At 45.7% G+C, this 16,621-nt stretch overlaps 2 protein-coding genes and 1 pseudogene across 4 annotated transcripts; all 3 read right to left on the bottom strand.

The window, feature by feature from the left end:
* Nucleotides 1-125: 125 nt before the first annotated feature.
* On the bottom strand, nucleotides 126-4,296 carry LOC147210899 (coagulation factor X-like; annotated as a pseudogene). The gene is made up of 8 exons (XR_015101645.1): nucleotides 4,169-4,296; nucleotides 3,814-3,977; nucleotides 3,318-3,342; nucleotides 3,116-3,229; nucleotides 2,889-3,026; nucleotides 2,241-2,320; nucleotides 1,463-1,583; nucleotides 126-830 (listed from the first exon to the last, which is right to left on the bottom strand). The product of XR_015101645.1 is annotated as a coagulation factor X-like (transcript).
* Nucleotides 4,297-4,699: 403 nt separating this feature from the next.
* LOC147210898 (coagulation factor VII-like) lies at nucleotides 4,700-9,247 on the bottom strand. The gene is made up of 8 exons (XM_086118072.1): nucleotides 9,078-9,247; nucleotides 8,721-8,884; nucleotides 7,567-7,591; nucleotides 7,364-7,477; nucleotides 7,138-7,275; nucleotides 6,349-6,452; nucleotides 5,733-5,853; nucleotides 4,700-5,404 (listed from the first exon to the last, which is right to left on the bottom strand). The coding sequence occupies exons 1-8, from the start codon at nucleotides 9,178-9,180 to the stop codon at nucleotides 4,785-4,787; spliced, it is 1,389 nt and encodes a 462-aa protein (XP_085974198.1). The 5' UTR covers nucleotides 9,181-9,247; the 3' UTR covers nucleotides 4,700-4,784.
* Nucleotides 9,248-11,393: 2,146 nt separating this feature from the next.
* On the bottom strand, nucleotides 11,394-15,173 carry f7 (coagulation factor VII). Of its 2 annotated transcripts, XM_086118101.1 has the most exons (8): nucleotides 15,023-15,173; nucleotides 14,734-14,897; nucleotides 14,620-14,644; nucleotides 14,145-14,258; nucleotides 13,938-14,084; nucleotides 13,001-13,119; nucleotides 12,767-12,887; nucleotides 11,394-12,367 (listed from the first exon to the last, which is right to left on the bottom strand). In XM_086118101.1, exons 1-8 carry the CDS (start codon nucleotides 15,093-15,095, stop codon nucleotides 11,775-11,777), a joined length of 1,356 nt encoding a protein of 451 aa, XP_085974227.1. In that variant the 5' UTR covers nucleotides 15,096-15,173; the 3' UTR covers nucleotides 11,394-11,774. The 2 variants fall into 2 exon arrangements, with proteins under 2 accessions (XP_085974227.1, XP_085974237.1); XM_086118111.1 differs by lacking the exons at nucleotides 12,767-12,887; nucleotides 13,001-13,119.
* Nucleotides 15,174-16,621: the final 1,448 nt, after the last annotated feature.

Genomic DNA, 16,621 nt, shown 5'->3' with positions numbered 1-16,621 from the left:
TGGTAATCAGTCTCGGGTGCGCCACGCCTCTCGCTTAAAGTCAGCTGGGACTGGCTCGAGCTCACCCATGACCCGAATTGGATGAGGAGAGGCACAATAGAAAATGAATCAACGGAGGTTTTTATTTTACTTTTATTTTTTCCAATTTCTGATCTTGAACTTTGAACTTTTCAAAGGGGAAATCTTTGTCTTGGTGAGTGTTGAACTTTCTGTTGCAGCATGCCAGGTGACACCGTGGTTAAGGGCAGGTTCTCGGAATTCACCCAGTCAACAAATTTGGCCACATTGGTGTAAACGCCAAAGTAGCCTCGGACTGAGCAGCCTCGCCCCCAAGCCACCACTCCTGTAAGGAAGTGGGTGGAACCGTAGAGAGTGGTCAATGGGCTCCCGTCTTCTCCGAGGCAGCTCTCCCGCAGACCCGCCGGGTAGCCGGCACACAGAATGCGCTCAGTAATGTTGAACCCGACTATCTGGGAGCAAACGAAGTGCTCGATGATGGGCACGGACTTGCTGCGGAGGACGGGGAAGGCGAGGACCTCCCCGGATGCTGTTGTGCTACTGTAGGCGTCTTCGTTTCCTCCGCTGGTCCTCCGACACCAGCCGGAAACAATGTGGGTGGGCTCCAGCAGCAGCTCACGCTCTGCCAAGTCTTTGGTAGGTAGGCAGATGGGTATGGCGTATCGACTCAGGGACACGCCTCCACTCAAGTGCAGAAGCGCAATGTCGTTGTCGCCCGTCGCTGGCATGAGTAGTCAGCTCCTCATGAGTAGTCACGATGGAAACGAGGATTCTTTGTTCCGTGCCATCGTCGGCGTCCAAGTTTTGTTCCCCTGGAAACACAATATTGCCTCAAATTACACGACATTATCTCAAGGCGCTGGTCAAAAATAACACTCTTCACACATTAAAGAAAAACAACCGAACCCCGCATTAGCAAGTACTTGGCAATGGAGGCAAGGTTTTTTTTTTCTCAGAGCAGAACAGAACGAAGAACCCTGCAACCTAGTCCAGGCTCAAAGGGCGATTGGTTGCTTTGAGATGGAGAAACACAGCAGGACAGAGGGTAGATCAAGACAGAAAATAGGAGAGCGGTGTTCGGCAATGAGAAAACGATGGCCACAACGACTGTGTCGCTAACACATGGGGACACACGATGGGCCGCTCCCGACACCACGGTATCACCAGCAGCGATTAGGAGACGACAAATGCGAAGGTGCAGGGAGCAGCCACCACAGGTAGGAGAAAGAAAGACAAAGAGAAACAAGTGAGTAACACACTGCCTGGGTTGTCATGAGACAACAGCAGCCCGAACAAGAGCTGTATCCGTGGCAATAGCCCTGTTGTTGTTTTTAAAATCAAGTTGAGATGAAGAGAGAAGACACGAGGAAGACGAGCTCAATCAAACTTAAAAAGTTGGTCCAACCGATTGCTGACTGAGGATGAAATCATGTATTTTGCCTACCTGCCACCACAGCAAGTTTGTCAGGCTTGATTCCGTGGACACAGTGAGCTGCGGTAAGGACCCGGTCAGGACGGATCAAAGCGCCTCCACAGTGACTGGCTCCATTCAACTGAATCAGAACCTAATAGGTGCGGGTGGGGTGGGTGATCACAATTGATTCATAGGCTAAAGCTGTCTTCGCTCTCTGGTAAAAACTAAAAGTTGAATCTTTGCTGAAGATATATACGACTGCAGAATACTCAAATCTGCGCTTAACCCAACAGCTTTTTTAAATGTACCGGTAATTTGTTTCTGGTTAGCGGGAAGTTGGGGGTCAGCATGGCGGCCTAGTGGTTAGCTCATCTGCGTCAGCGTTCAAAGGTTTGGGGTTCAAAAGCCCGCTCTGGCCTTTCTGTGCGGATTTTGCGTGTCCTCTTTGTGCTTGTGTGGTTTGGATATGGAGGGATAAATCTTTGTCCGTATGGCATGAAAATAAGCACAACAAAAAAAGGATGCATGCATGGATGAGCTTGGTCACAAACATCCCAAGCGCTGTCAATTCTGGAGGTAACTTCATCAATACGTCTTTGAACACGGTGGATTGTGGTCTGAGCTATTGACCGTGTACGTACCGGTAATGGTTTACTTGATCTGACTTGCCTCCAGGAAGCCGTGGCTCAATTTCCACTTCATAGAACTGTCCGTGTGAGTACTAACGGTGTACCAAATAAGAATTTACAAGCAGTTTGTCATGACACTTCACAAGTTTTCAGTCATCCTTTGTAATCAAAGCATTTACCTGCCAGGGACTTTCTCCATTGTTAGGATGTTCCATCATGCTCTGGTTGACTGGTGCCACTTGGCCACATGGAAACTTCACTGAAAAACAGAGAGGCCTTTTTCTGTGAGTTTTAAGTAACATCGCTAACTACTGGCCTCTTGGCCCGACCTCGTCGTACAGCTTCCTCACTTGTTTTTTTTTCATGTGAGTGTGATTTGAAATTGTTTTGACCATTTTTGTGTGCAAAACCTTTGCAGCAGCGTGTGGTATAAATCCTGGTACTGTATTCACAAACTGGCGTCACTGCTGTCATATGTGAAACTAAAATGACAGAAGTTCTCAAACTTTGAGCCATAGCTTGGCGTCAAGGGTTCGTATGATACAGACGTAAGGGGACTGTGGTGCCAATACAACAAACATACTAAACTAATGAAACCTCCCTACCTCAGCTTTATTCCAATGAAACACTGATATAATTGTGATGTATCACATAAATCTGACATGCTTCAAGTTGCATGCATGCAGCATTTTTCATTTCCTCTGGGGTTTTTTTTTTCTCGTATAGAATTGTACAGGTGAGGTAGGGTGACGTCTGCAAAAATATTTGCGCCTTGTTTGGATATAGCTCGGGTCAAAGGTTTCCAACATGTGGATAAAGACACCCACCCTGAGCGATGCACTGTCGCCCGTCTTCGCCCAGGATGTAGCCATCAGCGCAGGAACATTTGCGGTATTTCCCCGAGCCATCGCAATAGTGCTCACACTGGCCATTTTGCATGTTACACTTGAGTGAGTCTTCAAACCCTAAAAGATGAGAAAGGGGCGGCACGATGAGCAATGACGTCACCACACATACATTAACATACTCATTTGTTTGTTATTTCCTGCAGTACCCATCTGACAAAAGCGTCCTTCAAAGCCTTCGGCGCATTGACACTGGAAGCCGCTCCCGACGGTGACACACACGCCGTTGTTACGACACGGGTTGATTCGGCAGGGTTCCCGTCCTGACAGCACAATGATTCCGAACAGCAGCAAAAGTCAGACAGAAGAACAGCAAGAGAAATTGGTCAGTGGAATTTAACATGGACTTACGTTCATACGTATCCCAGAATTGTCTCTGTGGAAGCAAAAACAAAAACAACAAAAACCTGATTGGCAACGGTTGTATCTTATTACAAACTATATTAGTGTAACCTCGTTATTTCCAACCACATTTATGTGACATGGGTATCCAGCCTTTTGGACTTTTTAGTTTAGTGGTCTGTCATGAGATTCTTCACATATAAAATATGTTTTGGCTTAGTATACCTCTAACTCAGGGGTCGGGAACCCATGGCTCGCTCTTTGGATGATTGCATCTGGCTCGCAGATTAAAAAAAAAAAAAATTCTGGCTTGTTTTGATTTTGCCTCACCACACACACACACACACACACACACACACACACACACACACACATACACAAAAGAAGACTCAGAAAACTGGTAAATTGGGGAATTCTAGTCTGCACTGTATGTGCCAAGTCTCGATAAAGGCTGGGAAACACTGATATAAGATGCTGATTGAAGCTCTAAAGGCAACCTGCTGACCGTCAGGGCGTCGTCCTCAAACACTTCTCTGGCCTCCTCGTAGTTGCAGATCTCCTCGCGGCATTCCCTTTCCAGATTGCCCTGCTTGATTTCCTCCCAGAATCCTGAGTTTGCTCGTCGCCACCGGCTCAGCATGGCGTCGGCCTCCTGCTTCTCCACAAAAACTGATCCCAAAGGCGTAGATGTATCGTCAAACGATGAATCATTAACTTAGTTAAGTATGTCTGGGCTTGTTGCGCATGCTTTTAAAAGCTCAGTGCCTAGCATTATTAAAATGCGAGCTGCGCTCAGTTGGAAATGATGGCGTTATCACCATGCAAAGATGACAACTGTTCTTTCTATGAAATCCAAGTACCTGCAGCTGTCGCGATGCCAAACACGATCAATACAATGCAGCTTCTCATCAACATGGTGTCCAGTGCTCAACTCCCCAAATCAAGTTGCAGGTCTGCTTATAGGAGAGGCAGAACCTTTAAGTTACATCCCAGGTGACCCTAATGACCCCTGGACTCAGCAAAACAAACATGTTCCCCCTTTTTTTGACATCAGGTATGTAAACAAAGCAGAAGTCAACTGGCCATAGATATTTGTTCTTCTACAACCGGGAAGTCAGATGTATCCCTGATGAAAAAGGATTGGGTAATGACGTTCTACACATTGGCCGAACATCTGGTGATCATGAAGGTCTGGCGTGTTGTTTTGTCATACCAGAGAATGATGAAATTCCTTTTGCTGATTCCAAATTGGCCCAGTTATGTTTATTGATGCATTTTGTGAGCCTAATACCATCATTGCATACGTTTTTGGGTTTTTAATTTTTAATTTTTTTTCGGAAAACAAGGCCACAAGAAATTCAACAATTAATGAGGTCAAGGACCAGAGAAAATAAATGGATGTTTGTTTTTATTTCAGACATGAAAGTTTGCATGACTGACAACATTCACTGGCGAATCTTCGAATATTTTCATTTTTCAGTGTTCAGCTACTTTCTGTTGCAGCATGCCAGGTGACACCGTGGTTAAGGGCAGGTTCTCGGAATTCACCCAGTCAACAAATTTGGCCACATTGGTGTAAACGCCAAAGTAGCCTCGGACTGAGCAGCCTCGCCCCCAAGCCACCACTCCTGAAAGGAAGTGGGTGGAACCGTAGAGTGTGGTCAATGGACTCCCGTCGTCTCCACGGCAGCTCTCTTGTTGACCTTCCAGGTAGCCGGCACACAGCATGTTGTCGGTGAAGTTATACCGGCCTCTCTCGGAGCAGAGGGAATTCTGGATGATGGGCACGGACATTTTGCGCAGGATCGGGGAAATTGGAACGCCCGCAGACACGGTGCCGTCGTCATTTCCTCCACTGATCCTCTTGCCCCAGCCAGACACTGTGTGGTAGCGCAGGAGCAGCAGCTCACGCTCTGCCAAGTCTTTGGTGGGCAAGCAGATGGGTAGTACGTGACTATTCAGGGACACGCCTCTACTCAGATGCAGAAGTGCAATGTCGCTGTGGCCCGTCACTGGTTCGTAGTCCTCATGAACGGTCACCGTTGAAACGGGGATTCTTTGTTCCATGCCATCGTCAGCGTCCAGGTTGTATTCCCCTGGCAACACAATCAAAGTCGGGTCAACTCACTTTCATTTATACAGCCCAAAATGACCAGTACTGGTACAAGGACCCCACTCCTCATACATGAAATAAAGCCAACGGAACCCCACATGAGAAAGCACTTTGCAAAGAAAACTCTCTGTCAGGGGGCGGGGAGGGGAACCTCCTCCAAAACCCAGGCTCTGTTGGGGTTGAGATGGAGAGACCTAGCTGGGCATTTGGTCAATGGAGAACGGGTGCACCTCAAAAACAATAGTCCCTGGATGACAGATACTGGTCAGCTCTCAGCACCAGCGTCTACCAATAACTGTTCATTTGCCTACCTGCCACGATGGTAAGTTTGCCAGGGTTGATTCCATGGACACAGTGAGCTGCAGTCAGGACTCGGTCATGCCCAATAAGAGCGCCCCCACAATGAGTGGCTCCGTTCAACTGAATCAGAACCTAACATGAAAAAAAAAAAAACATGTCACTATCGTTACAGTATATAAGCTATTCTTCACACTCTGGTACAATTTCTCGGTTTCCTGTGATTGACTGGCGAACGGATGAAAAGATCACAAAAGGCTTGGCACCGTACTTGCGCCCACTTGGCACCAAATTCCTCGTGATTCATCTCACACGGATATGTGATGCACTTCGCTGGAGGATAACTGCACAGTGTAAATATTGCTAACAGACTGAGTGGAAACAATCTGCAAAGTCTCATGAAGTGATGGCGCAGATAAACATGCCGAGTCTGAATGAGTGCTGCAAACTGCACTGAAGCATGATACCATCGAACTGTCCCAATGTGAATCAAGCAGTAGAATGCACAGTGTCTCATCAGTTTCTGTTTTGGTTTGGACCAGAGTACCAAACGACAATTTAGAAGTAGCTTATGATTTATAGAGTGTGACTGACTGGTTGTCAGTCAGGCTTCATGATGAGAGCATCTACCTGCCAGGGACACTCTCCTTGGGCACAATGATTGGATCCCACAAGCCTCGTCTGCTGCATCGTGCTCTGATTATTCGGAGCGAGTTGACCACATGGAAACGCCACTGAAAATACACAAAGGCAATTTTATGGGAATTGAAGTGCCATTCATGCAGCATTCCTCCCTTGCTCACAGTTGCCACGTCGAGTTAGTTGTCGGCTCCAGGTGAGGCACAGTGACCTCTGCACAATATTTACTGCTCATAAGTACATACCGTGAGTGAAAAGTTGGCAGCTTTCTAACAGATTGCCAAATGGGCACCCTGTCTTTGGCAATGTTCAAGGCCGTTCCCTTTGTGATTGCCCTCTACCACGCTCCTTTCTTGTCATACGGAACACGCTGTGTCGAAGAGTCTGTCGTTGTCTGTTTCTTGGCGGGAAATAGTCACTAGAGCGGTTGAAAAAGCAGCTACGTGCAGCCGGCAAATGGCTGAGTTGGCAGCAGCTATTTTTATTCAACAAGTTCCTCTCTGTTTGTGACCATAAGCACTGTACGTCGGCTCGCAAAGGTGGATAAATATTGAATTGAATTCACTTGAAATTCATCCGTTCCACAGGTCGCTAATATCTTGGTTGGCATCATTCCCATAGCATTTAGTGACATTCATTGCCGTTATGAGCCATGGAAAAAGATCTCCCCTGTCAGAGAACTCCTAGCTTAATAGCAACATATGTAAAGAATAGAATCTTGAGGATGCCATCACTGCAAGTGCTACTTCAGCCCCCCCCTCCCCCCAAAAAAACGCCCACCTTGAGCGATGCACTGTCGCCCGTCTTCGCCCAGGATGTAGCCATCAGCGCAGGAGCATTTGCGGCGTTTCCCTGAGCCATCACAGAAGTGCTCACACTGGCCATTGTGGAAATTACACTTGAGCGAGTCTTCAAACACTGAAAGACGGGAAAGGGGGTGGGTGCGGCACAATGAGATCACCACCTATAGAGTATGCTTTCAATCGGCTGTTATTTCCTGCAGTACCCATCTGACAAAAGCGTCCTTCAAAGCCTTCGGCGCATTGACACTGGAAGCCGCTCCCCACGGTGACACACACGCCGTTGTTAAGACACGGGTTGATGCGGCAGGGGTCCCGGCCTGACAGCACGGTGATTCAGGACAACAGCAAATGATTAGGCAGAAGAAGAGGAACAGAAATTGGTCACTGGATTTTAAGACGGACTTACGTTCATACGTATCCCAGAATTGCTTCTGTGGAAGCAAAGAACAGCAACAAGGCAGCAATTAGAGCTTAGTAGACATCAGAACAGTGATTCTCAGCCGCATTACTGTGCCATGGGAAATGATCCAATTTCACATTGTGAAGTGAATTCACATTGTTTTCGAAATACATTTTCGATTCCGTTTGAAGATCATTTCTGGAAACGATGCAAAGATTGACAACAATGGATTACGCAGTTGTGAAGCGATCGTGTTAAACTCTTTTCACCGTTTCAGTTTTCCTGATTTTCACCTGCCAAAAATGGCGGCCAGTAACGTACTTGAGCACCCTTCATGAATTTCCCCTCCAATACAAACAGAACTCGAGGGTCTCGGTTCGCATGGCTGCATGGTTATATAAATGAATTGAGACGTGCAGTTTGCTCTCTAGCTATGCCAGAACCTAAAAAGTGCGTCTTCCCTTCCTCACACATCGAATCAATATGTGGCCGAGTGAGCAGCACCAGGATCATGTCTGGTTAGTCTTTGTTGGAGTTTGTGGACGTCAATTTTGACTGACTGTAGCTCCTTAGGAGTGGTTTCATTTTGTATGTGCGTGTTTTCCTGTTCAGAATGCCGAAAGTGCATCAGCGATTGTCACTCTCATCCCTCCCGCCCCACTTTGCTCAGGCAGCACCAACTCTGATGCAGGCTCTTAGGAGTATAAGGCGCACCTTCAATGAATGGCTTATTTTCAAACTGTTTTCACATATAGGGCTCACCGCATTGTATGGTGCATAGATAGAAGATACAATAGTGGCTGGGGTTACGTTATACATTCACTAGATGGAGCTACGCTAAAGGGAATACAATACTATACAATACAGCTTTATGAATATGGAGCTTTCATAACTGCTGCAGCTGCAACAAAGCGCTCTACCGAACATTTAAAATACTATGTCCCAGAAATCTGAATATTGAACCATATATAAGGCACATCGAATTATAAGGCACACTGAGGGCTTTTGAGAAAATTGGATTCTTTTAGGTACGCCTTATAGTGCGTAAAATACAGTAACCTTGTCATCACAACACAAAGCAAAGGCCCAAAAAATGTGAAAAACTAAGAATGGGGAAACGCCAAAATAAATAAACCAAAGTCAAAAGGCATCCGGCTGACCGTCAGGGCGTCGTCCTCAAACACTTCTCTGGCCTCCTCGTGGTCGCAGATCTCCTCGCGGCATTCCCTTTCCAGATTGCCCTGCTTTAGCTCTTCCAAGAATCCCGAGTTTGCTCGCCGCCACCGGCTCAGCAGCGCATCCGCCTCCTGCTTCTTCACAAACACTGAGACCAAACGCGTGCACGTACAGTCAAATGATAGATCGCAAATCTCATTCAGTATGTTTGGGCTTGTGCTGAGGCTTTAAAAAGCTCCTCGTCTGGCATTGTTAATATGTTTAGCTGGGCAGGAACAAGTAGGAAATGAGGGCGTTTTATCTGTGGAAAGATGACCACTTTTTGCATTTAAGAGACAAACCTGCAGCTGCGGCAATGTCAATCAGCAGAATCAACACAATGCAGCTTCTCGCCAACATGATGTCCAGCGGTTTACTCCCCAAAATCAAGTTCCAGGTCCGCATGTCACAGAGGCAGAACCTTTAAACCAGACTTCCGACGATCCTTACGACCCTCGGACTTGACAGAACAAACACATTCCCCTTTTTCCATCACGTCTGTAAACAAACCAGAGGTCAATTCACTTTGGAATATGGCTCACTTGAAACTGGGAGTCAAAAGTATCGCGCCACAAATACATTTGCAGAACGTGTTGCCGTCATATCTTGGAGGTCTGTTTGTGTTATTTTGTCATATCACAGAAAAGTGAAATGGGTCTCACAGTCAAAGGGTCTAGTTTAGAATCTTGGCCAAACCTTTGGCACTGAGTTTGCCATTTGAAGATCATCCCGTGCTTGCATATGTTTTTCTTGATGCATTCTCATCACTTCGCACATTTCAGACGTACGCAGGTTACATTCATTGGAGCCCTAAATCGTGTGGACGTCAAAATCAGTGGTTGTCTTTCGACAGAATAAACTCCTGCCAGGAAGTGGTGACCGGTCCAGGTCCAGTGCAAGGTGTTCCGGCCTCTCGCCCAGAGTCAGCGGGGAGAGGCTCCAGCTCACCTCGAGACCTTGATCGGCAGGATAGGGTCATCCACCCGCGAACAGAGACAAAATGGAAGTTTCTCCCCCTAAAAATTGTTATAGTTGCCTATGTTAACACACATCTTAAATTGTAAACAAACTTCCACCTGTTTTATCTTACTCTTAAAAATAAATGTCTTACAAATGATTTTATTTCGGGAAAAAATGCACCATATCTTGCACATGTGGCAAAAACTCTCCCTCGCTTCCACTAACAACCCCTTTTTGCACATTTATTGTAACTTTCCACCTGCTGCTATTGCTCAGTGAAAGAGTTTCAACTTAAGATGGGCTTCCACCTAACGATGTGCACAATCTCAGTCTAAAAAGTGAAAGTCAGAGAGAAGTTTTAGTTTCGCTGGAGTCACGGCGCTCTCCTGCAACGTTCCCTCTAGTTTTTCATATGTCTGGGCAAACAGATAACCTCCCTGAGCACACCGAGGACTACTGTGAGCAACATCTCAAGTGCTCGCTGTGGCCACACACCAGCGTCACACCTGGGATCATAGAAAGTTTCATGGCTTATCAAAATAAACGAATTACAACAGCAATGAATGCATTCATTTTGAGGGCAAGTAAAATATTGTCACTGAGAACTTTTAACTTGCTCAGGGTCAGATTATTTTTCCGCAATAATGTATCAATCCCTTTTCCCATCTTGAGACTTCATATAATTGCAACAGCATTCAAATGACTTTTCTGCTGAATGTGTCGCTTGAGGTAGTCCAGCTTCCATTTAGTCCAGAATTTTCCATCGGAAAATGTGCTTACATATATTCGTTGCATATTTTGCAGAGCAGACCTTTCTCACTCGAAAAAGAAAAGATCTGACCTAGTTTCACTGCTTGTTCTTTTATTTGCACATACTCCGACAGACAGCCATTCCACCTTAAAAGAAGCGGAGTTCATTTTTGTTTTGGTTTGGGGAGTCGACGTATCACACTCCATGCCCGCTCGTTTCACGGTGATAAAAGGTTAGCGTCACTTATCGCTGCCGCATTGTTGTTGTTATGGAGCAGAGAACATGCGCACGTACCGTCAGTGCTGTGATTGGCTGCGATTGGCTGCATAGCGTCATTGCATCGTATCGTATGATTGACTGCACACCTGCCACTCACTGAATTACACAGCAAATTGACACAGAAAAAAGTTATACAGCTAATTCATTTGCAGTGCGTTCACTGCGCTGGATAAGTTTCCTTGTGCGCTGGGAGTGTGTGACCAGTGCGCAGTTGCACAGTTGCGCAGCTTAGAGGGAACGTTGGTCTCCTGTCATCTCCATCGTTTAGTGTGAGGTGTTCATCTCAGCGGTTTTACATCCGTCTCTTCCAAATATTGATTCTACAGACAATATCAAACATGTTTGACATCATCACAAGTCTTTCGTTCTTTGTGGCGATGCGTGACATAACCAGTATTGCGACCTGACCAAATTCACACTTTTTAAAATTGCTAGTCTGAGACGAGGCTGTGAGTAGAATCTCTTGAACCTGTCTTTAAATCTCAACAGGTGTGAGATGATGCCACCAATTTGACCTTCTTTGGCTCGATGGAGCCACAACATGCATATAGCTAGGACACTCCCAATCACTTTCTATCGACTTTTAGTTACTCTCTCAAATACAAAGATGTCCAATTTCTTTGTCATAGACAACCTCTCACTTCAACATTTATTAGCAAAATCATTAAAAACACTTCTTGTCGATCGAAGGGGGACGCAAATTCCCCATACAAGTGCAAATGACTATTTTTTTTATTTTTATTATGCCATTCGATAAACCATTTTCATATTTTTGAGGTGGGGTGCGTTGCAGCAACACATACTGCATATACTCTTCCAAAAACTGCCACCCTGTGGTATCTTAGAGCATTTCAGGAGAAGAAAACCCCCCAAAACAAATAGGTGAGAAGAAAAGATCCAAAAGTGAACACAACTCACGAAACGGGCAAATTGTTTTTGGGTATGATAAATGTACCAAAAGATAAAGTTGAGAGCTCAAGAGGGTGGATGATGATTGGTAAGCGAGCACTCAGGTGGTGAGGTTGTGCGGTGGAAGTTGCGTGTCGTTTGTGAGCTGGACTGGTGTCGCTGTGTGGTTGTGTATCCACTGCAGGTAGTTGGAGACGCGTGCGTAGATGCCGTAGTGGCCTGGCCGGGCACAGCCCTTCCCCCAGCTCACGATGCCCAGCAGGAATGTGGTCTTCTTGTACTGCGTCACCAAGGGCCCGCCGCTGTCACCTTTACACGAGTCCTCCCGGCCCGTAAGGTATCCGGCGCAAAACATGTTTTCAGTCAGCTGCACGCCACTCTCCTGGATGCACTGTTGTGTACGTATGCGAGGCACCCTGAGGCGGCGCAGCAGATGTGAGGTGGGGCCGTTTTCGGCTCGTCGCCCCCAGCCGCTCACCGTGTGGATGCTGACGGCCCACAGATCGCGCTCAGCCAAGGACTTTGTGGGCAGGCAGGCCGGTACGGCGTATGGCGTGTAAACCACGGGCGAGGCCAATCGCAGCAGGGCAATGTCGTTGTCAGCCGTCTTCTTTTCGTAGCGCTCGTGCATGAGGATTTGAGCCACCTGGATGACCTGCTCTGTTCCCTCCTCCACCATGGTGTTATGCTCGCCTGCCAAATTGGAAGTAGATAGAGAGCAGTATAAGCATCACTTGGGACACTGTGGTGAGGTCAGGGACCGAGAACAAATTCTTTGTCACTGTACTGAATTAGGTTTAACAGGTATCTGTACTTGAATACAGTGGTGCGCACCTTCATTTATTTCTGTCGATTTGAAAAGGGATATCTGGAACTTTCGGCTTTTACTTTGTCAAATTAGCCTCATTACTTTGGTCAACTTGCGCAAATGATGACACATGTTCACAGAGAGGGAAAAGTCGACCACAGTTGAGATCTTGGCACAAAAAAGTGGGGCAGCCGCAACATGGATGAACGTGAACCGGGGTGCATTCATGACGATGATGCAACAGATTCGTAGCCAGAGACAAGAACACGTTCAGTGACTTATACCTGCAACAACATTTAAAAACTGGACGTCAGTATCTTCAAGGCAGTGAGATGCCGTGAGGATCCACATGGGTTTAATGATTATCCCGCCACAGAAACCTTTGCCATGATAAAGCAGCAACACCTACACGAAGCAACAAGAAACATTTAAGTGCACCATACCGACAAGAAGCAAACGCCTCTGTGCGGCGGACTCTGAGGCTGAGACGGGTTTTTTTTCAAAGCAACATACAGTACCTGCCAGGGACATTCGCCTTTGGGACACTCTTGTCCACCCACAATCCGAGCACGAGGGTCAAGCTCTTTGGCTTTGTTTGGATCTTGAAGAACCGGGGTCATGCCACACGTTATTGAGTCTGAGGCAAGGGAAATATGTATTTTAACGTTGGCACCACTAGCAAACAAGCCCTTCCATGTCATTTGACCGAAACAAAGAACGAGGGTAAAATGTCAGTTAAAAAGATGTGAAGCCAAGCAAGTTGCCTGAAAGGGAGACCACACACCAGCTGTAATTTACATTTCAGCCGGTCACCTGATTCAAAAATACCGGTAGTTGTGGTGGAAAGCCAGACAAGGTGAACACGACCACTGGAGATAATTCAGAAGATGGCAATAGATGGCAATAACCCTTAACCTTGGTAACCTTGCTAGCATACTAGCATCATTTGTAAATGACTCTAGCCTATACTTGAGCGGTTCTTTTGGTTTTTGGGTCTTTGGCTGTTGAACTCAGAACCTGTGAAGCTACTGAACGGTAGGTGCTCTATCTCAAAGTCACCCCAAAACATTTTATACATACCTGGGAGCAAATGCCTTCAACAAACCCCACAATTGAGGTGGTTTGGTTTCGAGTCCGTCCCTTCAGAATTTGTTACGATGTCAACTGGCAATTTTCTTTTTTTAATAGTCCAACTAAGCACGGTGAATTAATTTCGATTTTTTTCCCCCTTTGTAATAACTAAGGAAATGAAAAAATAAAATAAAGCCTTTTGCCATATATCTGGCGGAGTAACCACAAAACACGGAGGGTTGGTCATGGTTTCATTGCGCTCTGCCTCCTGGAAGTATCCACCACTTATTGTTTAAAAACATTATGAAATGTCCTACGTGTGTGATCATATTTTTTAAACATCATCACAACAAACCTAACCCCTACAAATAATTCGAAGGTCACCTTTGGGCATGCAGCTCTGGCCATCAGCATTCAGAATGTATCCATCTGCACATGAGCAGTTGACTCTTTCTCCTCTCTCGTCTTCATCACAGAAGTGCTCACAGCCTCCATTTTCGAGCAAACATGTCTCTGGCCGGTCGTGGTCGTCTACAGAACACAGCAGGATTTAAGTTATCTTTATAGAAGACACATGTGTGGTAACCTTACCAAGCTCGCAGTTGAGGCCACTGAAGGGCGGTGGGCACAAGCAGTTGTAAGACGCCGGCAGGACCAAACAGCTTCCCCCGTTCAAGCAGGGACTCGACTCACAGCTATCTGGAACTGCGGGATGCCACTTAATGAAGTCACTTGTGCATAATAAGTCCAAACGAGAAAATGCCGTGCAACATGCCGATTTGCTTCAAAGGCTGCTTCAAAGGAACGACGCCATCCAATGGGAATGTTTGTACAATTATTCACACTCATGCTAAAAACAGCGGTGTGTTTCACCATTGTTTTGATTGCGATTTATGAGTGCAGTAATTGGACACTCAGTTTTTCATTCTGACCAAACAAACAAATGATTTTGGCATCATTCTCATGCATTTTCTACCTCTAAAACTGTTGTCGTCACAACAAATTGTTCAAAAAGGATCTTGTTTCAACAGTTTCAAGTAGCTCGAAAATGATTTATTCTGCTTACTGCTGTATGTCTTCCAGAATTCGTCCTGAGGAAACACAAAGCGATCGATCACTGAATTAACATCAAGTTGGAGATGAATTTGAAGTTGGTGCAAAATGAGCAGGACATGCCAACCGTGGCCTCTTGGTGCTCAAACACCTCACGGGCTTCCTCATAGGAGCACTTCTCCTCCAGACACTCCCTCTTCAGATCACCCTTCTGCAACTCCTCCAGCCAGCCCGAGTTGAATCTCCTGGTGCGCACCAGGACACTGTGCGCCTCATCTGGATCTCGGAAGACTGAGAAGCAAGCAAACTACAGGTTTGAAAAGTGGAAGTGGCTACCTCTTCGGGGGCTGGCTGCATCAACATCACACGACATGACATGATTATACTCATGGTTCCTTTTGTTCTCCTTCTCTGACCTGATGCCAATGATGGCGGGCTGAAGACGATGAGCACGCTTACAAAGATACACGAGCGCGCTGTTGACGCCATGGGAACGCTGGTTAATCTGTATGAGGCTAAAGTCCTTTAACCTCAGCACTGGTCAAATGCTGATGAGCCTGATGAGAAGTCTCCGCCTCCTTTATGTGGCTTAGAGAACTTTCTGCATGCCCTCTGATGGTGAGTGTTTAACGCCTCTTTGCCACAGTCTATCAATCTATGAAAAATGGAGGCTTCGTTTCGGCCAGCTGTCGATTTGACCAATCATTAAATGACAACAGTGACTTGGTGGGTCAAAACATACGTAGTTTTCAAAAGGAAATTTTGGGAAAACACAAGGCTTTTTGTTGCTGTGTCAACACTGGAAGTCACAATCTTTCTCAACCAGACCGCTCAACTCAACGCAACTTTATAGAGCACTTAAAGACAACCGCCACTGTGTGCAAAGTGTTGGAAAATGGAGCAAAAATAATTAATACAACAACAAACAATAAATGAAGAATGAAAAGAGTAGAAAACACAAAAACAGTCAAACTAAAAATCATGTCTCAGGCTGAGTCAAAAGCCAAAGAATAAAAGTGAGTTTTAAGACGTGTTCTAAAAGTGGGCAGCGCAGGGGGGCCTCTCGGCCAAAGAGGAAAATAACCGTCCGTACTGTTATGTAAGCAAAATTGAAAAGCCAGCATCTGTGATGGTGTGGGGCTGTCTTAGTGCCAATGACACGGGTAACTTACACATCTGTGAAGGCACCATTAATGGTAACAGGTTGTGGACAAACATATGCTGCTATCCAACCGTCGTTTTCACGGACACCCCTGCTTACTTCAGCAAGACAATGCCAAACCACATTCTGCACATGTTAGGGCAATGTGGCTTCGTACTAAGAGTGCACATACTAGACCGGCCTGCCTGCAGTCCAGACCTGTCTCCCATTGAAAATGTGGGCCGTGTTATGAAGCGTAAAATACGACAATGGAGGCTGTTGAACAGCTGAAGTTGTACATCAAGCAAAAATGGGAAAGAATTCCAACTATAAGGCTTGAACAGTTTGTGTCCTTAGTTCCCAAATGTTTGTTGGTTTAAAAAAAAAAAAGTGATGTAACACAGTGGTAAACATGACCCTGTCCCAACTTTTTGGGAACGTGTAAAAGCCACAAAATTCTAAATGAATGATTATTTGGTAAAAAAAAAAACATTTGTCAGTTTGAACATTAAATAGGTTGTCTTTGGAGTGGATTTAATTGAATATAAAATGAATTGAAATGCTTTGCGAATCCTTTGAATCTGTTTTTATTTCTGTTTAACACAACGTCCCGATATCATTGGAATTGGGTTTGTAAATAAATCTAACTTGCATTCATCATGTACTGAAGGCAGTGCAACTAGGAGAAATGCTGCAACATGAAGAAAATGTACTGTTGGAGATCAATGAATGCAATTTCACTGGACAAATGTTTGATTTCAACCCGGTTGTTCAATGTAGGTCAGTGTGCCTGATCGTGTTTAGGCTAATGCTTTCCTGGCACTGATCTCCCACCACTATAAACCTTTTATCATTTTTTTTTAGCTAGACAAAA

Source organism: Hippocampus guttulatus, chromosome 1 (genome assembly GCF_054856545.1).
Source record: "Hippocampus guttulatus isolate MCC_2025c chromosome 1, RoL_Hgut_1.0, whole genome shotgun sequence".
NCBI classification, from domain to species: Eukaryota; Metazoa; Chordata; class Actinopteri; order Syngnathiformes; family Syngnathidae; genus Hippocampus; species Hippocampus guttulatus.
The sequence above is the reverse complement of the archived record's forward strand: the minus strand, read 5'-3'. Positions and strand labels throughout refer to the sequence as shown.

What these genes read in the sequence shown, in the direction of transcription:
- LOC147210898 (XM_086118072.1), bottom strand. Translation starts at nt 9,180, where the DNA reads ATGCGGACCTGGAACTTGATTTTGGGGAGTAAACCGCTGGACATCATG. An exon ending in TGACATTGCCGCAGCTGCAG is followed by an intron (nt 8,885 to 9,077) that starts GTTTGTCTCTTA and finishes GTTTGGTCTCAG; the next exon opens with TGTTTGTGAAGAAGCAGGAG. An exon ending in AAGGAGAGTGTCCCTGGCAG is followed by an intron (nt 5,854 to 6,348) that starts GTAGATGCTCTC and finishes TTTTCATGTTAG; the next exon opens with GTTCTGATTCAGTTGAACGG.
- f7 (XM_086118101.1), bottom strand. Translation starts at nt 15,095, where the DNA reads ATGGCGTCAACAGCGCGCTCGTGTATCTTTGTAAGCGTGCTCATCGTC. An exon ending in CCCGCCATCATTGGCATCAG is followed by an intron (nt 14,898 to 15,022) that starts GTCAGAGAAGGA and finishes CTTGCTTCTCAG; the next exon opens with TCTTCCGAGATCCAGATGAG. An exon ending in GTTTTTAAATGTTGTTGCAG is followed by an intron (nt 12,368 to 12,766) that starts GTATAAGTCACT and finishes CCAATTTGGCAG; the next exon opens with GCGAGCATAACACCATGGTG.